Consider the following 27,115-nt stretch of genomic DNA (forward strand, 5'->3'; position numbering starts at 1 on the left):
AAAAGCTTTTACGAATGTAAAATTTGTCAATTAAAAAAATTATACTGATCAACGTAAAATGTCTTATACTAGAAAATGTCGTAAAGTATTTTTCATTTACTTTCTCTTGAATTTGAGATCAATCTTATTTGGATTATTTGTATCACTATTTTTCCTTTTTTTCATCTCTTTATTTATTATTCTTTTTCCCAACAAAGCATCATTAATTATTTGTATTTCAATTATTTCATAAAGATCATATCACTATTTCTACTTTTACTAAGATCCTACAATCTTAATATAATACAAAATAATTAAAGCCAATTAAAAAAATTTATATAAAATAGGAAATAAGTTTTTCACAAATAAAAATATTTCCTTTCCTTTAATTTCTAATTTATGATTTATTGACTTAACAAGTTAACTAGTATACGATGAGAAATAAATAACTAAAAAAAGGTTAAATAATATTTATATGTATAATATTGTTAGTGTTGAGAAAATGTTTGGAACGTATTGTATAATTGATGAATGCCAATATTTTTAAGATGTTATAGTAAAAAATTATTAAAGGTAGGTTATGATCGAAAATAATTTTTCAAGAATGATTCAAATAATTGAAAATATTTTTTATTGGTTATTTAAGCAAAAGAAATATTAAATTTTATAGTAAAATACTTTATTAAGGAAACGAACTTAGCAAATTTTTGTCAAAGTCCAAATTAAAAGTCATCAAGTTTCTCTATGGGCTTGGCCTCATCGCAACTTGTTTCCCAAGAACAATTATGTCAGTATGGTTGGCTTACAAGATTCAAAAAAATAAATATTCTTATATGGAAAGATAAATGCTGCCTTCATTAAATTCCAGAGAATTCAAGGGTCATCACTTAATCATCAATTTGTGTCTGGCAAGTGGCTTGTGAAGGCAGGCAGGCATGCAGCCTTTTCATGTGAAAGATCATATTGCCTTGTGGAATCAACGTATAGACGGATGGACTCATAATTAAGTAATTGTAAAATGTAAATATACTAACACCCATGTCAACTTCATCAGTTAAATTTCAAATGTTGGAATCCCAATTCACCCTTTGTCTGTTTAACAAGGATCTACTGAATTTTTTTTCTCTCTTTGAAAAGAGAAGATTCCATTCCAGGCCACGCCAGAACACAGCAGTAAACAATGACAAATAGGTCGAATATTTTATTTTCAAAAAAAAAAAAAAAAAAATTAGTGGTAACTTTTTCCATACGTCAAGAAGACTTAAACGCAGCAAATGCTTACTTGTTGAAAATTAAATAACTTCAATGGAAAATTCGTGCATCTCCTTGAGACTCGATATTATTCAATGTACCAAAGTTGATATTTTAGTCAAAGAAACAATAGAATTTCCATCATTTCCCAGAGACTCTTGAAATGATCAAATCTCAAACCCAAGATTAAGATTCAAACCAAAACCATTTCTTTTTATTGGGATGAATTCTGTGTATGATACAAAGCAAGCATGAGCACACCAAATTAAGAAAGAAAAAACAACTTATTGAAAATGTACAAATGGAAAAGAACTTCCCCCTTTCCTATTTCCTATTTCCTAGACAAAATCAAAACTTTGGGTTATGAAAAAAGAACGCTACAGGAAGTTGGAAGCATCATGAGTTTTAAGGGTTTTATATTCAAGAAGCCCTTTATACAAAACCTGCCTATTGAGAGGCATGATATCATCCATTTCCAGGAGCTGATGAGGATGGTCATATTCATCAACATCACCAACTTTAGCCTGCTTTGCCAGGCTACCACGATTCCTCTTCCTGTATTCTTTGTTATTGGATGATGGTTCCATCACATCATCGGCAAAACGAACCCTTTTCTTCACTTGACATTTTGCACTTCCTACAATACAAAAAACAAGGCACGGTAAAACCTACTTCATATATATAATATTTCAAAAGAGAAACATCAAGATTAATAACAAAGAGTCTGTAATAATATTACCACCCAATTCAGATTCAATCTTCTTCATGAAATCAGAGAGGAGACGCTTATGGACTTCACGAGCAATGAAGACTACACTTCCTGAAACTGCAAAGACTGCCATGAACCCTGCTCCTACGGACCCTTCCATTTTTTCCTATCTTTCTTTCTTTCTTTCTTTTCCTCCCCTCCCTATATCTTTCCTTACATCATAAGCAAAAGAGACACTAAAGAACAACAAAAACTTATTCCTCTACGATCTGCAAGCATGTATAGAATGACAAAATGGATAAGCCAAGAAATGAGAGGGAAAGAGAAGAAACATTTTCTTGGACCCAAGACAGAGACGATGAAGAATGAGTTGTTGATGGGATTGGTTTCTTATATGTTACAAAAGGAAGGAAGGAAGGAAGGAAGGAAGGAAGGGAGAAAAAATGAGTTTAAAAACGGACGGTGCAAACAAGGGAAATGACACTTTTTCCTTCGATTACCCATCAACTTCCCCCCGATTTCATTCCACTATTTCGATTTTTTGGTTTCTTCTCTTTTGGGTATTTTTAGATTTTCCAAAACAACAAGATTGCGGCTGAAAAATTAAGGAAGGTAACCAACTCCCTTTTTTAATATTTTGGTGTGTCTAAAAGTCTAATGGCATACACATCTTTTACAAACTCAAGATTTTTGACAAAAAGGATGCCTTCACTCTGTACTCTACTTAAGTTTCTACATATTTAAAACATTCTGATTCACTTGGATCTAATACGATTTTTTACCTTTGATAACTCCCCAACATTAATTACCCTTAGATAAGAACATTTTGTACCATAAAATAAGGTAAAATATCTAAGATAAAATTTTGGTAATATACTCATAATAGATGTAACGATTACTAAGAGATATAATTTGGTGGAACTTTTTGGAGAAATTATTAGCCTGGTAATTGTTAATTAAATATATGTCACGGCTTGATTTATCAAATTATTAAGTATAATAAGGATGATCTATTTAATAATTTTTGTTATTATATTTAAAAAAAGTTGTTGAACTTTTTTAAAAAATTTAAATAAACTCTTATTCTTTAATAAAATTTTATATTTTTATTTTGAATCAAATAAATTTTTTTAATTAATAGTTGATTCATTGTTATTAGTTAAAATATCACTTAATATTTTATACTTGCATGATGCCTATATGACACTAACGTAAAAGATGAAAATATCACGTGACCATATCAACAAACGACATGATCATTAATTATGACATCTCAATATATTAAATCAATGTCACGTAATATATATAAAATTAACAAATGACGTTTTGATTAACAATAATTAATCAATTATTAATTATAAAACTTATTTAACTTAAAATAAATATATAAAAATTTAATTGAATGTAATATAAAAATAAATATTTATTTATGTTTTAAAATTTTTTGAAAATATTATGCTACAATTTAAAAAAAAAGTGCGGAAGGGATTTGGTTTCTTCAAACCATAATAAAGGGGTTTTACCCGAAAATTTTGACCAAAAATGCTTTTCATTTAGAAAATGTAATTTAAATAATAAAAGCACGAGAAAAGAATAAGTACTGTGTGAGGGCAAAAAAGTCATATAGAAAACATTTCTTTTTTTTTTATGTAAATTAATATTTCGGAATTTGGGAAGGGCACTGTCCGATTCTTGAAACCGTTCCAACATCCAACTACCTTCTGAATCATGACGTGGCATTTAGACTGTTTGAGATGCTGATACTTTATTGTTAGGAGGACAGCTTCCGTCGAGACTCAAAAGACGGAGACAGCCATCTTTTTAACCTCAGCCCAGCCCCATCCACAAATGTGTTTTTTATTAGTATACAGTTTGTAATTATCAAATTTTATTTAAATTCCATAAAAATAATAATACTAAATCTTATTTAAACATAAATTTTAAAATAAATATAAAAATCTATATATATATATATATATATCATATCATATCATATCATATCATATCATATCATTTTTGTTTTACAATAATTTACTGCTCAAAGGACAAAATAAATAACGAAACCGAAACAGCAAACAAAGTGGATCCATATGATAAAACACAACAAATTAGAGGACAAACATTACATAATTAAGAATCGCAGGTTTCATTTTCACCCCATAAATAAATTACATCAAGAGATTATAGCAAAGAAGAAGCTGTTTTTATGCGGAAGCCAAACCCCAAGAATCAGGAAGTGAAGAAGAAGATGGGGTGAAGAAATAGGTGAAGAAGCTTGAAGCAGGCACAGGAGAAGGAGACGAACACCACCCCGTACGCGATCCTCAGCCCCATTTTTTCTTTCTCTGGATCTGAGATCTGCTTCCCTTCCAAATTCACGATCAAGAGAGAGAGAAAAGGACTGCAAGTGGATAAGGAAGTATACTTTGTTTTTGGGAATTGTTTTAGAAATGCTTGCAATCTGGGGAATGCGTGTTTGGTTTATAAAAGCGATTGAAGGAGCCACGTGGGTAATTTGATTGGATATGTTACGTGTGGGCCTTTGCCACACTGCATCTAGTTTGGTTAATGCTCATGCCATGACTCAACCAAAGCATGATTTTTCCTATTTTGGCTTGTTTTTTCAGTTTTTAATTATTTTTGGTTTTCCCGCAACTTATACAGATAAATAAATAGATATAATATTTTTTAAAAATTTTAAATAAATTTTTTTTAATATAAAATATAAAGAAAAATATACTAAGAAAATAATTGAGAGAAGAATTTGGAAAAGAATTGAGAAAAAAACTTCTAATTTAATTATCATGAGAGAAAAACTTGTAGTTCATTTTTCATTATTTCTGATTATTATTGATTGTAACTATTCATCAAGTACAAAATCCTATTTATAGGATTACATAGATGCGAACGTTACATAGTATTAATGAAGATATTGATAAACCATCATAAATATATACATTGATTATGAATGGAACTTAAAGGGTTAGGAGATTCAATGAACAAATTCACTTATTCATAATACTCCTTCTTGAATGTCCATTGTATAATGAAGACAATGCTTTAAAATTCTACCTCATTGAAAACCTTAAGTCGAAAAAACCTAATGGGACAAAAACTAGACAGAAGGAAAAAAAAATAGATCACTTAGTAGTTTCTCCCCCTTAGATGAAGCAACATTTCAAGGGCTTTACAGGACATGCTTTAAACTGCCTCGTTAAAAACCTTAAGTCGGAAAAACCCAGTGAGACAAAAGCTGGACATAAGGAAAAAGAGTACGGTGCATAGTCCATAATTCGTTCCCCCTCATTTGAGCCATATTGTCACTTCTGGGGCATTTGATACTTTGCCGCTTTAAGGGCAAATTAATCTTGCATTCTATTAACTCGCCACATTCCAATGCCATATACTAATTTCTCAAATGTTGACGTTGGCAATGATTTGGTAAAAAGATTTGCAAGATTATTGGAGAAACGAATCTGTTTAACGTCAACTTGTCGACTTTCTTGAAGTTTGTGAGTATAGAAAAATTTCGACGAGATGTGCTTGGTCCTGTCTCTTTTAATATATCCTCCCCTGACTTGTGTAACACAAGCAACATTATCTTCATAAATTATAGAGGGAGAATTTATAACTGGTGTTAAACAACAAGAATCATGAATATGTGCTATAATTGATCTTAACCAGACACAATCTTTTCCAACTTCATATAGAGCGATAATCTTAGAGTGGTTGGAGGATGTAGCTACTAGTGATTGCTTAGTAAAGCGCCAAGAAATGGTAGTGCCGTTATAGCAAAATAAATAACCGATTTGGGAGTGAGCCTTGTGCGGATCAAATTTATATCCCGTATCAGCATATCCAACTAAACCAGAGCTAGTGAAATCCTTAGAATAATATAACCCAAAATCTATAGTTCCTTGGAGATAATAGAAGATATGTTTTATCCCATTCTAATGTCTCCAAGTTGGCTCAGAACTAAAGTAAGCCAACAAATTGACTGCAAAAGCAATATCCGGTCTCGTACATTATGTCAAGTACATCAAAGCCCCAATAGAATTGAGATTTTGTACTTCAGGACCAAGTATCTCCTCATCAGATTCTCTAAGATGAAACGGGGTCCTTTTGGGGATTAAGAGACCTTACAACCATAGAGGTGTTCAATGGGTGAGCCTTGTCCATGTTCAAACGTCTAATCAATCTCTCAATATATGCTGACTGATGGGAAAATATTCCATGTGCTTTGTTGTCACGACTCGGTACTCCTCTCGAACCCGTGACAACCGCCGCGACGTCCCGATAGACATTCGTTACCCGGAATGCCAATCGGAACCCTGCAAGGCTTTAGTACCATTTTTCTAGTCTCCCCTGTGAGTAATCATCGTCAAACCTCATTTTTAAAGAATTTTAAGCTTTTTTCCCTTCAAAACTGTGGAAAAATAATTTTCACCTCACAGGGGTGTTTTCATCATTTTTCCTCAAAAGTTTCGAAACCAGCTAAAAATGTAGTATGCGAGTATAAAACACATAATTCATAATAAAAAATAAATTTAAACGTCTAAGACTTTCATTTAAAAATGAAATTATAACTATTTGAATATAATAAAGATATAGAATAAAATATTCAATTTTCTCATAAAACAATATTTTTAGAACACTGCATAAATAATTTTTGTAGCATAAAAGCAAAATAAATTCATATATACTGTAATACAGTAAGCTAGAGTATTTAATTTAATTTACAGTAACAAGTGGGACCCCTGAATATTCAAAAGTAAAGAGAACTGTGAACCTACAGTTTGGAAAATGCAATTCCAATGGTAGTCCTCGATGTGATCAGCTATCTACAGTCTATTCTGAGCCTGAAATGGGTGGAAAGGAAGGTGGTGAGATTATATAATCCCAGTGAGTAAACAGATACCATCTAAACTATCTAAAGTCGAGTAAATGGAGATAGATAAAACAATTTAACATACTGAAATTCATCACCTTTCAGTTTGTTTCAACTAAATAAAATTAATTCATATAAATCGAGTAATTAACATAGCTTATAATTTTCTTAAAACTTAGCTCATGCCAAAAATTATTCTCATACTCAGTTATCAGGGATATCTTGACCGAGAGCTATCCCAAACCGAGTTCGCCAAGGCTATTAAAAAGTTATATACTCATAAATCATGTTTTTATTTAGAAAATATAGTCGTTCCTTGGCATTAGCTGAGTTCGCCCTCACGTGGTGGTTTGGCGTGAAGTGAACTCTAAAAGTTAGACCTCGAGAGTTACCCTACTCGCCTCTCCAACCGAGGTAAAATATGTCAGGATTCCGTGCCCCTCTAATAGGCTAGTCCACAGAACCCAGCCTATTACAGCAAGCAATACCCACCATACAATAAAATTTTGACAGCATGACATGACTAATATTATACTACCTAGCATATAAATGTAAAACAGAACAATTCATACAGTTCACCAAAAACACAACCCAACCAGTCATGCCAACACATTAAAATAAGCCATCAATTCAAATCATAAATTTACAACACATCAGGGGTCTCCAATTACTCTATTTTCAAAATCATCATTCAATTTCAAGACAATTTATAAAATCTTTTCATTTAAACACATTTTGTTTATAAACATAAAGGTTTACCATTTAAACCCATTTTTCATAAAATCATAAAATCAGATAAAAACCACTTTAGATAATTAAGACGATAGTAAGGTTACTCACAATGTCTAGAGTGCAAATTTTCGAAGTACTCTAACTACTGGTCTTCTGATGCAATTTCCTTACCTTTGTCGGAGGACTCACCATCTTGACATAATACAAAATCGAGAAACTTACTACTTTGGTACTAAATCGAAATTAAACTAATTTAGACTACAAATGAATGATATGGAATGCAAAATGCACTGGCAACCATCTAATCCCCGATATTGGCCTAATTCGTCTTATTACCCGATTAATTGGCCAATGCGTCCAATTTAGCTCTAAATTGCTCCATTTCTTTTCCAATACCTTAATTCACCAAACACAAGTCAAATAACCTAAAATTTGGCAAAACCATCTTCACTTTTCTTCTTAAAATTTTCAGTCAATAATAGTGCATTAATACCGTGATTTTTCCTACTACTTTTCCACACCATAATTCATCATTTTCTAACCAATTCTCTTAAAATAAAAATCAAATTCATCCTCACTCAACACAAGGTAGATTCGGCCTGTCACGACCCAAATTTCGGGCCATGACTGGCACATGGGCCCAATGGACGTACTCCACTAAGCCCAAGCAAGCCTAATAATCCGACGTGTTCATCATTCCATCATAAACTGCTAAGTCATTTTTCAAAACTAAAAATCAAAATAGTAATAGACATTACCAACTCGTATTGGCATTTCTCATTTATTATATACATACATTGTCTACAACATGTATTCCAATAATGTACATTGGTTCGCCTATACATCTCAAAAAGAAGACTTGACTTCCAGCGGAGGGACTCGGATGAATGTACAGCTATTGAATGACGAGACACCTACCAAAAGATGGACACAGGTCTACAAGGACACCTCGTCCTAGCTATCGGCTGCCTCATGATTTGAAAACATGAATTTGAAATAGTGAGTATAAACCCAGTGAGTGAACAAGGAAGGGAACAAGCAACAACAAAGGAAAATTTAAAATCATGATGCACTAGTTTCAAAACAACGCAATTTGGTTCATTCCTAATAAAACCCCTTATCGAGCGCTTAAGTGATTAATCATTTGAAAATCATGAATCCATACATAGCGAATCATTTGGAGAATGAAAGCTTCAATATTGCACAAGCAAGTCAAATACAACAACGAATCTTCGTTGCAGCGAGAATGAATTTTTGTTGCAGTGACGTTGGAATTTAGTTATTAACCGAACGAGGGTTTCTCAACTGGCAGAGGGTTTTTCACTAAACCTCCTCATTTTAAACTTAACTCTTTTAATCCTCAATGTTGGAAGTCCATGCTCCCATATGGTAGTAAAGAATGAAAGATAGGGCAGCAATTGGACAAGATAAGAGACCAAAACAGAAAGTTTTTCGTTGCAGCGAAATTGTAACCCAGAAAACAGAAAGTTTCTCGCTGCAGCGAGAATGCATTTCGCTACAGCGAGAAGCTACAGTGTCATTCTCGCTGCAGCGAGTTTTCGACCAGTGTACCCCTTCAAAACCCGAGAGTTTCTCGCTGATTCTCGCTACAGCGAAATACAGGGCATCAATGCAAAATTTACCTTTCTCCCAAAGGAAAAACCACCCTATTTGAAATGTTCAAAACCAATATGAAGCACATAACAATTTCTCAAGGTTTAACATGTCAAGTTTCACATGCATTACAACCATAAACCATTATCCATCAATTTCCTATAACACACATATTTACATATATATATACATATATACCCATCATCATCATCACACCATCCCATCATCATTATAACCAGCTCATGCGCACTCCCTACTTGCACATGGTTGGGTCATCACCGGGTTATGCGCACTCCCTACTCGCACATAACCGGGTCATCCTCGGCTTATGCGCACTCCCTACTCTCACATAGCCGAGTCAATATAATTACACAACATTATACTCAAGCATATATGTATATCAACATAACGCAGCCACATAGAAATCCATAATAATCACATTTCATAACATAAACCGTTTCTCAAAAGCTTGTTTCAAGGCATTCATTTTCATGAAAAATTGTATAAAATCATTCAAACACTTTGTCAAATCCATCATATTCCCAAAATCAGTTTTGAAGGTAGTCCACTCACCAATTGATTGTAGAACTTTTAATTGATTCAAATTCCCCTAATGATTCAATTGGAATGATGGTGCTTCCTTAAAAACCTAGGATCACATTAACATAAACAATAGATTAATTTACACACTATGAACTCTAAAAGCTATCTCTTAGCTAGTTTTCAATTGCCACATTAAATGGCCATCTATGTTCACTATCTTAATCACTAAAAGTAATGAACATACTCAACAATAAAACAGCTCATAAATCCCAATTACTAGCCATTTTCTGCAACTAAAAATTGAGCTTAGTTCATCACTTACCTTAGGGCTCCTTTGTAGTTGGATTCTCTTCCAATAGCTTCCAAATCAATGGAGTGATTCTCTCTTCTCTCTCTAGAACGTCCAGCTAGTGAGAGAAAGTGTGAAAACCATATTTTTGAAGGGTTTTAAAGTGAGAGGATGAAAGAATTTAAAGGTTCTAGTCAAAAGGGTTTCAAGGTGTGAAAACTAGAGCTAGAGAGAGAAAATCACTCAAGCTTCAAATCAAGCTTCCATGAAGTTTTGAAGAAACGTGAGGGAGGAGAAGAAGAAGAAGAAGACCAGCTACTAGAAATTCAGGGTATTTATAGGCCAATCTTATCTTTTCCCATAAAATTACGAAAATGCCCTTCCACCAATTAACTTATTCTCCTTCAATCTTTTATGTAATCTTTTTGCTCTTTTAACACTAGGACAAGATCCATAATGGTCTAAACATACTCGGGTTCATAAAAACTTAAAATTTTAACCAGAGGTGAAAAATGACCATTTTGCCCCTATTATGAAAATTATTGAATCTTCTAGTTTTCTTCGTGTTTTCATCAGCATACATCATTTATACTGTCTTATGCCTATTTAGGCCTTAAAATATCATAAAGCTTTCTTCTGGAAGCTTATTAGAGAAAATGACGAAACTACCCCTAGCCCGTATTATTACATCTATACTTAGTTACAAGCCTATAGAAGTTGGGGTATCACACAGCCATTGATGGGTGGTGGGAAAAATGGATTCTTTTCTTATTGTTTTGTTTCTAAACATGCTTAACTAACTATAAACACCAACATAACTCGAAATCAAATCAATCTAACATCATTCTCTCTCCATACCCATTCTGACCAGCCATGAATTCATCATGAAAACATGTAATTTAACCATGGAAAATGAGGAGAAATGCATGGGAAAGAAAGATCTCAAGCTTAATTGAAAAATTTTACCTTTTTTCACTTGTTTTCTTGAATTTTCACACTTTTCCCTTGAATATTTCCACCTAGGGTTTGTTCTCTTCCTTTTATTCTTTTGTTCTTCTTTGGTCTTGGTTTGGCTGACCATATGAAAGAAAATAGGCTGATTTTATGCTTATTTTAAAGCTAAATAAATAATGGTTAGAAACTTGACACATGTCACCACATTATTGGTCAATTTGTAATTTCTTAACTATTAAGCTTTCTCTCTCCACCACTTAAATTCCTTCAATTATCCATGATAATATTGGATAAAATCCATGTGCTAGACAAGTGTCGGTGGTGTAAAATTGGCACGACCCGAAACTCCCTATTGAGCCGTGACAACCGCCGCGAGGCCTCGACAAACATTCTTCACCCCGAATGTTGATCGAAACCTCGCAAGGCTCTCGTATCAGCTTTCGCACTTCCCCGGTGAGCAATAGTTATCAAATATCAAAATTCGAAGGATTACAAATCATTTTCAAATCAGAACATAACATATTATTTTCTGGCTCACAGGGGCATTTTCGTCATTTTTGTTGAAAATCTCGAAACTTGCTAAAAATGTAATAGGTAAGCAGAAAATATATATTTAATGATTTAAAAACAAATTAAGTATCTAAAACGTTCATTTGAAGTGAAAATTTGACCATTTGAATATAATAAAAATATTCAATAAAATAAACTATTTTCTTGTAAAATAATTTTCATAAAACTATTGGTACATAATTCTTATAGGGTAAAAGTTAATTATATTCATATATACTATAAAGCAAATAACCAAAGCATAAAATTTCTTTTACAGTGACACATGGGCCCACATCTAACCAAAATGCATAGGAAGCTGGAAACCTACAGCTTTTACCGATTTAAGTCCAAATGAAAGTCCTTGTCAAAGTCAGCTAACTATGGAATTCCCCGAGCCTGAAATGTGAGGAAATGAGGGTGGTGAGATTATAAAATCCCAATGAGTAAACATATACCATCTAAACTATCTAAAGTCGAGAAAATGGAGACAATTGAAATAAGTCATCATACTGTAATTTCATTACCTTTCAACTCATTTCAACCAAATAAAATCAATCCATATAAATCGAGTAATCAACTTGGCTTATGAATTTCTTAAAACTTTGGCTCGTGCCAAAACTCATACTTGGTGATACCTTGCGCAAGGCATCCAACCGAGTTCGCCAAGGCTATTAAAATTTTTGTACACACTTAAAATATGTTTTTAGTTTGAGAAAAATACAACCGTTCCTTGGCGTTGGCTGAGTTCCCCTTCACGTGGTGGTTTGGCGTGAAGTGAACCCTAAACTTTACCCCAGGAGATACCCTACACGCCTCTCCGTTCGAGGTAAGAATATAATAGAGTTTACCGTGCCCCTTTAATAGGCTGGTCCACATAACCCCCTTTGCAGTGAATAATTAATGTATACTCCACCAATCAATAAAATTCATTCTAGCATGACATGACAATTTATCGCAACCTAGCCTCTTAAGGCTGAATACTCAGTACAAATAATTCTAACACCAAAATCAGTTTAGCCATTCATGCTCATATATTGTCATAAGCCATTCAATTTAAAACCATAAATTTACAACACAAGCAGGCAGTCTCCAATTACTCTATTTTCAAAACCAGTATTCGATTTTTTCAAAAAATTTATAAAATCATTTTATAAAATCGTAATTTCTCCTAAAACATAGCAATTTACCATTTAAACCCATTTTTCATAAAATCACACAATTGTATAAAACTACTCTAGATAATTAAGACGATAATAAGTTCACTCACAGTTCTAGGAGTCGATACACTCCTAACCTCAATCTTCAAGCACAATCTATGTACTTTTACCAGTGTAATTTGCTCACCACCTATCCACAATGTACAATACATAATTCACCACATTAATGCTTGACCATTATAAAATCAATTCAAGCTCGGTATATATGCATGATATGATATACAACTTATCCGACTACCGCTTAAATGCGGTGCTGACCTAATTCGACCTATTATCTCCAATTTAACTCCAAATCAATTCTTCTCACTTTCTACACTCCAATTATACTTAAATTACCTTAGTGACTGTGAATGAGATTCAATTTATCAGTCTCGGTAGCAAATTACGAAAATACCCCTAGTGGGTAAAAATTCATATTTTTGCCCTGAAAATTCTCATTATTTTTCTAGGCTAATAATTCATCATAATTCCTCAAATAAACATTAAGATCAGCAGCCAATATTCCCCTAGAAAATTCGGCCAATAATGGTAATGAAGGAAAATGAATTCTTTTCTTGTTGTTTTGTTCCTAAATATGCTAAACAAACTAAAGACACTAACATAACTTAAAATCAAATTAATCTAACAACTTTCTCTCTCCTAACCCATTTTGATCAACCATCAACTCATCATGAAAACATGTAATTTAAGCATGAAAAATAAGGAGAAATGCTTAAGGAAAATAGATTTCAAGCTTAAGTTGAAAAATCCTACCTTTTTCACTTGTTTTCCTTGATTTTCCACACGTTTTCTCTTGAAATTCCTCACCTAGGGTTTGTTCTTCCTCTCTTTCTCTCTCTTCCTTGCTTGGCCGAATATTTGGAGAGTAATGGGCTGATTTATGCTATTTTTTAGTTAAATAATAAAATATCCTAAGCTTGACACATGGCATTTTCTTATTGGTCCATTTTTAAAATTTTTAAAATTTTAATCATTTTTATCTCCACCACACAATTAGTCAATGGTCAAAATGAGGATAAGCGATGACCATGTGCTGAAAAAATGTCCTGGTGATGAAAAATTACTGTTTTACCTCTAAGGTGGTAAAATTACCATTCTACCCCTTTACTCCAAATTATACCGAAATTAAAATTTTTCACTTCTAAACCTCAAATCATACTCCAATAAGTCAAATAGGGCCAAAAATCTTTTCTAAAAATTTCTATTTTATCCCAAGTGGCAAATGACCATTTTACCCCTAGATAGCGAAAATTTCGGCTTGACTCCAAATTGATTCTCGAACTCTAAATCACCATATTAAACCATTCTGGGACTTTAAAATTCTTAATTTCATTGTAAATTCTCTATTTGATCTAGTTCGAGGCTTAAATCAACTTTGTTGTACCTCTAGGTACAATACCGACTTTTGTAAGTTTTTCGGGACTCTCCTAGCATGCAAACATGCTATCCATCACATGTATGTCATGACAAATATTTTTATAGAGTCGGGCTTGTCATCTTCTCCCCCACTCGGATCAACCATATGATCCTTCTTCATAACTGATTTCGACATTCGGCTAAATATTAATATTTTAATATTATTTTATTAATAAAATATTATTTTAGTCTAAAAATTTTATCTTGTCTCCTTGGTACACAAAATACCTTATTATGCCTCACTTGACTTCCAAATCGCCTTTTATCACTTTTAAACATTTTAATTGACCTCAATTTGCATCTGATCAACTTTATTTATCACCATATCAAAGTATGGGCTATTTTAATCTCCCCAACTTAAATAAAATTCGTCCTCGAATTCCCGTCGATGTTGCGTTATCAATCTCCTTGTATGATCCTACTCCTTGTTCCTTCTATGGGGACATTCAATTTATTTACCTCGTTCACCTTCAATTCAATTAAATGCTTTATTTATGGCAATTATCATCCTTTGGAACTGGATCAGTAATACTTTTCACAACCATGATCTCTTATATCGAGACACTAAGCATGCCTTTATCACCATTATTAAATTTGAACCATAACTTCATCTCAATCATATCGATTTTGATCACATATCATACTTATGTATACTTAATCATCATTTTATTAATTTTCTCCGTACCAAATTTCTCAACCTTAATTCATTCATCTTATACTAGTCCATACCCTTCCTTTGATAGGGTTCCATTAAGAACTTAAACAATCTAAGGATTACCTTCAAAGTCATTCATAACTTTAATCATTCATTACATGTCCGTTAACACTTTAGCTCACCGACCTCTCTAGACACTATTTCAAAATCTCCCAATTACTGAGAACCATTCTTCACTTTAGTTAGCAAAATTATCAATTACATATATACATATATACATGCATTTTCAAATGTCAACCTCTCTCTTTATGTATAGGAATCCATTTGTTCACATGCCTTGGTCTACATTCCCCCTTTATTCATCTGTATCCCAATCCTATTTTCAATATAATAATTCTTATAGTGCATGTCAACCTTCTTATTATACTTGCGTATAACTTCATATCATTCATATCATTTCCAACCATATGTTTGAGTTTCCTTGTACTATATATCATTGCATCACAATGTCATATCCATTAAATTATAATCTATTATGTGTGTATGCTTTATAATCCTATTGATGCCTCAAAGATTTATCTTAACTTGACCATTGCATCTCATGCAATACCACAATTCTTAAGAGTCATCCTTTTGTCCTTAATCATCTTTCATGCCTCTATATTACCTTGTATCTTTCGTGCATTACGATATTAATTTGTCACTTAAGACTCAAACTCATTTGAATCATGTATACCTCAAGCATTTTGGAATTCCAATTTCCATAATATATATTAGGAAAGTTTCATTATCTGACTTCATTTTCAGGGTCAACTTCTATCATCCTTTGTTCCACTCCTTCATATGAATATAACATCATTCTTCTTTAACCAATTTATAAATTGTACTTGAAATTGTAAAACTTAAAACTAGATTCTCCTCAAGTATTTTTCAATATTAATACTAATATCACTCTCAGCTTACAGCTTCCTTTTTATAATCACATAACTTAGTGCTTGCTTTAACGAGATCCAGAGCAAAACTTTTCTTGAGTATTTCCTTGGGAATATCTATCTTAAACTTATGTCTCACAGCATGTGATCCCTTAACTTGTGATTTAGCTGTTAGGCTTCTCAACAAGTTTTAAAAATTTTACATTTCATACTTGCTGTGTATGATTATAATCTTTTCTCAAATATGTTTATGTATTCCTAAAACACTTAATCTTAAAGATATATAAATACGACTCATCCATTCAATCCCTAGCTCATCTTCATAGGTTTATAGGGTGTCACACAATTAGCCTCATGTTGTTACTAACCCTTGTCATTTTACTGTATCAAAACAGATATTACAAATTCTCGTAATGATATTCTATATAAACTGATTTTCTATACCAGTCTCGTAATTCTTCCTTTACACTTTCATTACTTGGTATCTCATCTCTATATAGTAATCTCAAGAATCTTTCAATTTTTCTTTTAATTATATGCCCATATACAAGGCAATAAAGAAGTTTTTCAATTCATTTGGGTAAACATTCTCTAGAATATTTAAAACTCCAAGATAACAAAACACAATGACCAATAACCAAAATTCAATTTGTAAGCTCATTATCGTGTCACTCCCATCTTACTCATGCATCATAGGCGTGAGGTATTCGGAGCATTACAACGTTGAACAGTCAATGTTGAAGTACTGTAGCTATTGGAAATTTTCTTCATCAAAACTATTTGACTGCATTCAAAGTCACCACATCAATCATTCTCAATCAGTGGGTTTCCTTTCTAGACATATATCATGAGTTCCATAAGTATAGGTACCTTCTATTTTTTTTTTTCATACGCACTAAGCCAGATTAATACTTTCATCTCATGTCATCTTTTGACTTTTATCAACATTCATAAAATTCCACCTCAAAACATCCTTTCCATACAGTGTAATAAATTCATGATACATATACCACTCCACACTTAAGTTGCTTACTATCTACAACTTTCCTCAAATTTATTGTTATCCCTATCCAATTATCTTCTTTGTCTTATACTCCAATAATCTTATTGACTTTTGGTATAATTAACTATGAAAATAGCCCAGCTTTCTCCTCACTTTATTCTCGCAATCCTTACTGAATCAAAATTTTATATTCCCCATATTCCATAATTTAACTTCATTGGGTTATATTTGTGCCCAACTATTACCTCATAATGTCATAACATCACTGAATAATCCCCTTCATGCTTAAATTACAATCATTAACGTAATCACATTATCCATTCCGAATGTCATTTATAACCTTATTGCTTCCTTCTATAGCCTTCCTCAATAATTATATTACCAATTTATCCCTATCATAAGAAAAATTCATATATCCACCTCGTCATTTAAATAGCTACTTTATATTACATTCTAGTCATACTCTCTTAAAGCCAAACTATTTTTACTTCTTTGTACAGATAACTATTATCTCCTTTACACTACATCTACTTAGAGTTAAAGTAGCACAAAAATTCTACAAAAATATTACATGTCATTAGGATCATCATATTAATCTGACTTTATCGGAAGATTCTACTCCGAGTCTTTCTTAAGATCCTTTTTCGGGTTCTTCTCCTTCTGTGATTTTCTCCTTTGCTCCTTAATCCAGGCTTGTTGTATTCTCCTACATTCTTCATCATTCACCGGTGCAGCATTTCTTCCACAACCGGGAGGAAAATGTCGTACAACGTTCACCCTCTTCCTAGGACGAATATCTCCCCTTGCAATTGCCTTCTTCGTCTATTCACTATGGTACTCTTCAAATTGTTTCAAAAGAAAATCTCTTTCAATTTTCGGAGTATCAGAGCTACTCTCACTTTCAAAATTCTCGTTATTCTCAAAACTTTCCTTATTACGAACCCGCTCTACTAAGTTCGGAGGAATTCTATTATCAGGAATTCGAGAAGGACCACCTTCCGAATCACCTAGATCAGGGCGCCATTTGCTTTTAGCCGTAGAATCTAGAGATCCCTCGCTAGCACTATGAGAGGTATCGGGACTACCATCTCTTCTAGACATGGTGTGTATGTCACCAGTGCACCTCAAAACCTATATGCAATCAAATAATAATTGTTTAATTATTTATGCATCTCAAAAGTAGGTAGATTTCTATATGTAGATGCATACATTCTATTAAATCTAACCTAACTTAACTTAACTTAACTTATCTTAACTTAACTGGACTCAGGGCCACGTAGTGTTAATGTGGATTTCTTAAAACAACCTTAAAATCAAAAACTTTAAAATCCAAAGCTTTAAAACCAAATCTCTGATCTTTAAACCATGCTCTGATACCAATCTAAATTGTCACGACCCGGAACTCCCCATCCAGCTCGTGACAACCGTCGCGAGGCCTCGACAAACATTCTTCACCCCGAATGTTGATTGAAACCTTGCAAGGCTCTCGTTTCAGCTTTCGCACTTTCCCGGTGAGCAATAGTTATCAAATATCAAAATTCGAAGGATTACAAATCATTTCCAAATCAGAACATAACATATTGTTTTCTGGCTTACAGGGGCATTTTCGTCATTTTTGTCAAAAATCTCGAAACTTGCTAAAAATGTAGCAGGTAAGCAGAAAATATATATTTAATGATTTAAAAATAAATTAAGTATCTAAAACGTTCATTTGAAGTGAAAATTTGACCATTTGAATATAATAAAAATATTCAATAAAATAAACTATTTTCTTATAAAATAATTTTCATAAAACTATCGGTACATAATTCTTATAGCGTAAAAGTTAATTATATTCATATATACTATAAAGCAAATAACCAAAGCATAAAATTTCTTTTATAGTGACACGTGGGCCCACATCTAACCAAAATGCATCGGAAGCTGGAAACCTACAGCTTTTACCGATTCGAGTCCAAATGAAGGTCCTTGTCAAAGTCAGCTAACTATGGAATTCCCTAAGCCTGAAATGTGAGGAAATGAGGGTGGTGAGATTATAAAATCCCAATGAGTAAACAGATACCATCTAAACTATCAAAGTCGAGTAAATGGAGACAATTGAAATAAGTCATCATATTGTAATTTCATTACCTTTCAACTCATTTCAACCAAATAAAATCAATCCATATAAATCGAGTAATCAACTTGGCTTATGAATTTCTTAAAACTGTGGCTCGTGCCAAAACTCATACTCGGTGATACCTTGCGCAGGGCATCCAACTGAATCCGCCAAGGCTGTTAAAATTTTTGTATACACTTAAAATATGTTTTTAGTTTGAGAAAAATATAGCCGTTCCTTGGCGTTGGCTGAGTTCCCCTTCACGTGGTGGTTTGGCGTGAAGTGAACCCTAAACTTTACCTCAGGAGATACCCTACGCGCCTCTTCGTTCGAGGTAAGAATGTAATGGAGTTTACCATGCCCCTCTACTAGGCTGGTCCACGGAACCCCCTCTGCAGTGAATAATTAATATATACTCCACTAATCAATAAAATTCATTCTAGCATGACATGGCAATTTATCGCAACCTAGCCTCTCAAGGCTGAATACTCAGTACAAATAATTCTAACACCAAAATCAGTTTAGCCATTCATGCTCATATATTGTCATAAGCCATTCAATTTAAAACCATAAATTTACAACATAAGCAGGCAGTCTCCAATTACTCTATTTTCAAAACCAGTATTCGATTGTTCTAGAAAATTTATAAAATAATTTTATAAAATCGTAATTTCTCCTAAAACATAACAATTTACCATTTAAACCCATTTTTCATAAAATCACACAATTGTATAAAACTACTCTAGATAATTAAGACGATAATAAGTTCACTCACAGTTCTAAGAGTTGATATACTCCTAACCTCAATCTTCAAGCACAATCTATGTACTTTTACCAGTGTAATTTGCTCACCACCTATCCACAATGTTCAATACATAATTCACCACATTAATGCTTGACCATTATAAAATCAATTCAGGCTCAGTATATATGCATGATATGATATACAACTTATCCGACTACCGCTTAAATGTGGTGCTGACGTAATTCGACCTATTATCTCCAATTTAACTCCAAATCAATTCTTCTCACTTTCTACACTCCAATTATACTTAAATTACCATAGTGACTGTGAATGAGATTCAATTTATCAGTCTCGGTAGCAAATTACGAAAATACCCCTAGTGGGTAAAAATTCGTATTTTTGCTCCGAAAATTCTCATTATTTTTCTAGGCTCATAATTCATCATTATTCATCATAATTCTTCAAATAAACATCAAGATCAGTAGTCAATATTCTCTTAGAAAATTCGGCCAATAATGGTAATGGAGAAAAATGAATTCTTTTCTTGTTGTTTTGTTCCTAAATATGCTAAACTATCTAAAAACACTAACATAACTTAAAATCAAATTAATCTAACAACTTTCTCTCTCCTAACCCATTTTGATCAGCCATCAATTCATCATGAAAACATGTAATTTAAGCATGGAAAATAAGGAGAAATGCTTAAGAAAAATAGATTTCAAGCTTAAGTTGAAAAATCCTACCTTTTTCACTTGTTTTCCTTGATTTTCCACACTTTTTCTCTTGAAATTCCTCACCTTTGGTTTGTTCTTCTTCTCTTTCTCTCTCTTCCTTGCTTGGCCAAATATTTGGAGAGTAATGGGCTGATTTATGCTATTTTTTTAGTTAAATAATAAAATATCCTAAGCTTGACACATGGCATTTTCTTATTGGTCCATTTTTAAAACTTTTAAAATTTTGATCCTTTTTATCTTCACCACACAATTAGTCAATGGTCAAAATGAGGATAAGGGATGACTATGTGCTGGAAAAATGACCTGGTGATGAAAAATTACTGTTTTGCCCCTAGGGTGGTAAAATTACCATTTTACCCCTATACTCTAAATTATATCGAAATTAAAATTTTTCACTTCTAAACCTCAAATCATACTCCAATAAGTCAAATGGGGCCAAAAACTTTTCTAAAAATTCTCATTTTGTCCTCAGGTGGCAAATGACCATTTTGCCCCTAGATAGCGAAAATTCCAGTTTGACTCCAAATTGATCCTCAAACTCCGAATCACCATATTAAACCATTTTGGGACTTTAAAATTCTTAATTTCATCGTAAATTCTCTATTTGATCTAGTTCGAGGCTTCAATCAACTTTGTTGTACCTCTAGGTACAATACCGACTTTTGTAAATTTTTCGGGACTCTCCTAGTATGCAAACATGTTATCCATCACATGTATGTCATGATAAATATTTTTATAGAGTCGGGCTTGTCATCTTCTCCCCCACTTGGATCAACCATATGTTCCTTCTTCATGAATGATTTCGACATCCGGCTAAATAATAATATTTTAATATTATTTTATTAATAAAATATTATTTTATTCTAAAAATTTTATCTTGTCTTTTTAGTACCCAAAATACCTTATTATGCCTCACTTGACTTCTGAATCGCCTTTTATCACTTTTAAACATTTTTAATTGACCTGAATTTGTATCTGATCAACTTTATTTATCACCATATCAAAGTATAGGGTATTTCAAAAATTATAATTTTGCCACTACGGTGGTAAAATTATCATTTTACCCCTATACCCCGAAAAAATATCGAAATTAAAATTTTTCACTTCTCAACCTCAAATTATACTCCAATAAGTCAAATGTGATCAAAATCTTTCAGAAAAATTTTTATTTTGTCCTCGAGTGGCAAAATTACCATTTTACCCCTAGATAATGAAATTTCTGATTTGACTCCAAATTGATCTTCGAACTCTAAATCACCATTTTAAATCATTCTTGGACTGTAAACTTTTTAATTTCATCATAAAATCTCTATTTGATCTAGTTCGAGGTTTAAATCAACTTTGTTGTACCTCTAGGTACAATATCGACTTTTGTAAATTTTTCGAAACTCTCATAGCATGCAAACATGCTATCCATCACATGTATGTCATGACAAGTATTTTATAAGGTCAGGCTTTACATTTTTGATCAAGCTCTAGAACAAGACAAAGTTTTGTTTTACCTAAATCTTTAACTCCAAATTCACATTTCAAGTATTCAGCAGTTTTAGATAACTCTTTTAGAGTTTCAATCAAATTCATATCATCAACATAAATTGCTATTATAGCAAATCCGATTTTTGATTTCTCAATAAACGCGCATGGGCAAATAAGATCATTCTTGTACACTTTTTTAATTAAGTACTTAAGCGTTGATACCACATGCGGCCAGATTGCATTAACTCATACAAAGATCTTTGCAACTTTATTGAGAATAAGTTGTGGGGTGTGCATGCTTCAGGCATTTTTAACCCCTCGGGAATTTTCACATAAATATCAGCCTTATAAACTATATAAATATGACGTAACAACGTCCATAAGACGTATTTCTAGTTTTTTAGAAATTACCAGGCTAATAAGGAAACGAAAAGTAATCATATCCATCACAGATGAATATGTCTCATCATAATCAATCCTAGGTCTCTTAGAGAAGCCTTGGGCAACGAGTCGGGCTTTATACCCCATGACCTTTATTTTTGGGAAAAAACAATATCTGTTTCCCTTCCAAATTCACGATCAAGAGAGAGAGAGAAAATGACAGCAAGTGGATACGAGAATGTGCTTTGTTTTTGGGAATTGTTTTAGAAATGCTTGCAATTTGGGGAATGCGTGTTTAGTTTATAAAAGCGATTGAAGAAGCCACGTGGGTAATTTGATTGGAATGTTACGTGTGGGCGTTTACCTCACTGCACCTAGTTTGGATAATGTTCATGCCATGACTCAACCAAAGCATGAGTTTTCCTATTTCTACTTTTTTTTAGTTTTTAGTTAATTTTAATTTTCCTGCAACGTATACGAATAAAGAAATATATATAATATTTTTTAAAAATTTCTTAAATTATTTTAAAAAATTTAAATAAAATCTTTTATGATATTCAATCAAACTCTTATACCAAATAAGTCTTTATTAATGATGATTAATTAATTATTGTTAGTCATAATACTATTTGTCATTTTATCGCGCATAATGCTATGTGGCATATTGACATGTCATAGTAGATAATATATAACATTATAACAGGGGTAGAAGGTAAGCCAACAATAGGGGCCTGTGTGTCACGGGCTTGGAACTTTAGCCAAGTTTCTTGCGGCGCTTTAGTTTCATGTTTGTAAGACTAAGCAAGCCTAAGCAAGGTTTCTTGATGGACAATGCGAAAACGTAAAATAAATAAATAGATTGGGAGAATAAATAAGTATTATTATTCTAATGAGAGAAAACAAAATCCCTAAGATCTAAGCACAAAGTAAATTGCTTGATTCGACAAACTTGACTTGATTTCCTTATAATGACTCCTAAGGGTGTTATTTACAATAGCCTATTTAACCTAAACTTGGTGTGCAAGTAAAAGTAAATATGAAAGTATCTAACCTAGATTTCCTTATAGTACAAAAAAAGTAAAGTCCTAAAACTATGCCTCCTTGATGAGCAAGTAACCAACAAGGAAAACTTTATTTTGAAAAGTATTCTAGCTGCCTTAGAATACTTTGCTAGGCTGCCAAGGTGACAGCTGATGGACCCTTGCATATGGACTGGCTCGGGAGTCCATAAAGGCTAAACTAGTCACGGATCTGCAGACCGTGACATTCCCCTACTTGATTTAGGTAACGCCCTCGTTGCCTCATGGTCTCTTTCTATCACAAGTCTTTATCAAGTTCCCCATAAGCGTCGTGGGCGATGGGTTTGGTTATGAACGACATGCTCAAAATACGCAACGGAAAGAAAATAAACTTTATAACTAAACAACCAAAACATGCCTTCACCCATGAATCACCTTGGTGATATTTAACACATAAAATCACAAAATAAATTATTATTCAGAAAGTTACCTTGTCAACTAATTTCGTAATCATAATGGCACTTTCTGAAGCAATCCCGCGAACACCACAAGGAGTAAAAACCCTAGCCAATCAAGTGCTTGACCTCTAACAGTAGTACGCACAATTGCACTTAAATCTTCAACAAAGAAGGGAGTTTTTAGCTACACTTTGTGCTAGCAAAGAGGACAACAATTGTCCTTTTCTTCTTTTCGACAATCTTAGCTGAACCTCTCTTGAAAATTGCTTCATAAGCAATTTTCTCTTTCACACAAAAGGAGTGGTGGCAAAAAGAGAAAACACTTTTCTTTTTCTGACAAAAATTAGGTTTTCTTTAATAGTGAAAAACTCTCATGTGGAAAATAGTTAAAATGTGACTTATATAGTTAGGTTAAAATAACTTCAATTTTGCAGTTAAGCTCTCAATATTATAACACATTATAATATTGGGCTCATTACTTAATTAAACTCTTTTAATTAAGTCCTTGAAAATTAAAATCATAATTAATTTCCTTTATATTTGGCAATCACGACCTTATAATTATAACTATTTATAATTATGTTTAAAACTTAATTAAACTCTTTTAATTAAGTTCATAGAAGTTAATTACCTAGCATGTGATTTAAGTCTAATGTAAATCATCACTCGCCTAATTTAATTCAAATGCAATCATTATGTGTAACCCATTAGGTTCCTATTAATGACTTAATTGATTAATATAAATTTCAATCAATTAATTTATAGTCAATTGCATAGACTAAGATTGGCATCTAGCAATGTGTCATGGTTACCTAATTGTTAGGAGAGTCAAAGGGTTTTTTTGACAATCTTTCAATGTACAGTCTGTCAGTGTAATTCATTCCTTCGTCATACATCATAAAGATGATAAAAGCTTGGTACAGTGTCTACTCTTATTAACCTTCATATTTGTTCTTGTAGTTATAACATTAGCTTTATAGAAAGTTATGAAACCTTTTTCATAATCTTTATGTCTCCTTGGCCAAAGACTTCAATAAGCTAATGTTAACCAAGAACTGATAGGATATGTCCTCTAAAACACTTGAGGTGATGATTCTTATCTTGACCACTCATTTGCTTTCACATGCTTCACCCAAAATCATCTTGTTTTGGCAGCCTTGGTTAGGCACCCGAAGGGATAAAATCAAAGTATAACACTCCATACATAAGACAACTTGGTGCCTCAAGTCTATGGAGTATTTACACAACTGACACATGAGAAGTATTGCATAGACACTAGAGTGTATTACCAAATGCACTTGTCATGGTGGGTCATGTTCAGTGAACTTGTTTTCTTAGGCAAGCACCTATATTCTAGCTTTAAGTATCTTTTTATTTCAATTTATGAGATCGATTGCTTACTTCCAAAGTAAAGAACATAGAATATACCAGTCTCTAAGCATCATTGATATCCAGTCTCAATGATACATTAACCAGGAACATTTTGAGATTATGATTTGATGCATAAGGACCTCATAACTGCAATCTATTATAGTTCCATTGCAAGGCATATTAATCTCATGAACTTCATCCAATTAGATTTATAACTCATCATAATTGATGTCTTATTGATGAAAGAAAACCTCTAATCATTCAACATGAATGATATTTTTGCATGATTGGAATCGAGCCTTAACCAATCTCAATTGGCTGCAAGGCTCATCCCAACATCTCCCACTAGCACAAAGCCAATTGCTACCTTATCGTATGTGAATTCAATCTATTTAGCAATCGTGTCTCCATGTAGACTTGCTTGTGCCCTTCAATGTGGTTAATTGTTTTTATCTATTTTCATGATGTCCATGTATCACATCATGTCATATTAATATATCTAGATCTAATGAGACCCAGGTTCTACTAGTATGGCTCAATTGTTACATTAATAATGTTTAGAACTCTTTATTAGTTCTATGGACTAACGATCTAAGTATCTTCCTATTAGAGCCCTTTTTAATAGGATGTATATGACTTTAATTATATACATGTATGTAATCTTCTTTCTTTTTTTGGAACCATTCCAACTAGAATATGTTGAATGCATCATATGCATTTGTCACTTTTCATTGTGCCATCTCCCTCTTTTAAATTTTGGCACTTTCTTTGTATACACATTGCATCCCATGTAATTATATCACCAAAGAATTGTATTCACTTCTACTAACCTCCTTATATATATGAGATAAGTACACTTGTACATTTTATTAAATCTAACCCTTTGGATCCCATTTAATAGAATAAAGTGTATAACTCTAACAAAAAACATATTTAGTAGTTCATCTCATATGAATAGTACATCTTCAATGTATCCTACTAAATTCATGGAGTTCTCATACATATGATTATGCATCTCTATGCAAAATCTTAAGAGTTAGATTCCAATGTAACCATGTAATACTACAAAAACTCCTTTCTTAGTGTTATCATGCTTCCATTAAATCCAAGATCTTTTGTGAGAGTAATATTCAAACTCTTTTGAATTTTTCGTGATGTTACATACATACATCTTAATGTATTCTTGGAATAGTATTGCTTTAGAATAATATAATTGGCTACATATATATTGGAGAGATATGGACCAAATCATATCACTATAGGAATTTACTTTCTTCTTTGAACAATTCTCTATGTTCTATTCATAAGAAAGTTCCATTTCACATGTATCTACATTCATCTTTTGAATGATTAATTAATGAGTAATATTCACTAAGATCATATCTTAATAAGAGTACTTCATACTATATAGCTCTTATGATCTTATATTTGAATTCTCTGAACATTTCAAGGTTTCAAATTTTATTTTTTAAGTATACAAGACAAAATCTCAATTTGGTCTTGTGTAAACTTAATGAATTAGGAACATTTTCCATAACATTTTATATTCAATGGTTCGTATACATCTATATGTATTAGACATTTTGAACATACCAAATCATTCACTTCTGCACGAAAATTGATTTAGTCATATAAGAATTACTAACTCCTTTATGATTCCCAATCAAAAGGATCTAAGTATCTTGATACTCTAATTCTTACTACAATGACCAATACTCAAATGCCATAATTGAGATCATATGAAATCAATTTTTCTGACATTTATATTAAACGTTGACTTACTACTATTGTTTTGCGCTTTATGTCTTTAATTAAATGCATTCAACGTCTAGTATTGAATACTTATGATGTTAATACAACAGTAATAACTTCTAGCTCAATCATAAAATTTGGAAAAGTAGAAGCTTCTATAAGCTTCTTCTTCTTTAACTCTGTTAAGAAAACATTTTTTTTTCAATCCCTCTTTTGTCTGTCTTTACCATAAAGATGTTTAAGAACATTTCCCAGTTAGTGCCATTATCGTGGTTGTCTTCCCAATTCATAATTAAGACAATGTAAATGTAGTACCCTGTACTTCGATATGGTGGCTAATAAAGCTTACA

General features: G+C 32.5%; 1 protein-coding gene across 1 annotated transcript; it reads right to left on the reverse strand.

Annotated features, from left to right (window-relative positions):
* Positions 1 to 1,422: 1,422 nt before the first annotated feature.
* LOC18598460 (uncharacterized) lies at positions 1,423 to 2,299 on the reverse strand. Its single transcript, XM_007027995.3, has 2 exons — positions 1,970 to 2,299; positions 1,423 to 1,867 (listed from the first exon to the last, which is right to left on the reverse strand). Exons 1-2 carry the CDS (start codon positions 2,097 to 2,099, stop codon positions 1,608 to 1,610), a joined length of 390 nt encoding a protein of 129 aa, XP_007028057.2. The 5' UTR covers positions 2,100 to 2,299; the 3' UTR covers positions 1,423 to 1,607.
* Positions 2,300 to 27,115: the final 24,816 nt, after the last annotated feature.

Source organism: Theobroma cacao, chromosome 5, assembly GCF_053813885.1.
Source record: "Theobroma cacao isolate CCN51 chromosome 5, ASM5381388v1, whole genome shotgun sequence".
Lineage (NCBI taxonomy): Eukaryota > Viridiplantae > Streptophyta > Magnoliopsida > Malvales > Malvaceae > Theobroma > Theobroma cacao.

What these genes read in the sequence shown, in the direction of transcription:
- LOC18598460 (XM_007027995.3), bottom strand. Translation starts at nt 2,099, where the DNA reads ATGGAAGGGTCCGTAGGAGCAGGGTTCATGGCAGTCTTTGCAGTTTCA. An exon ending in GATTGAATCTGAATTGGGTG is followed by an intron (nt 1,868 to 1,969) that starts GTAATATTATTA and finishes TTTGTATTGTAG; the next exon opens with GAAGTGCAAAATGTCAAGTG.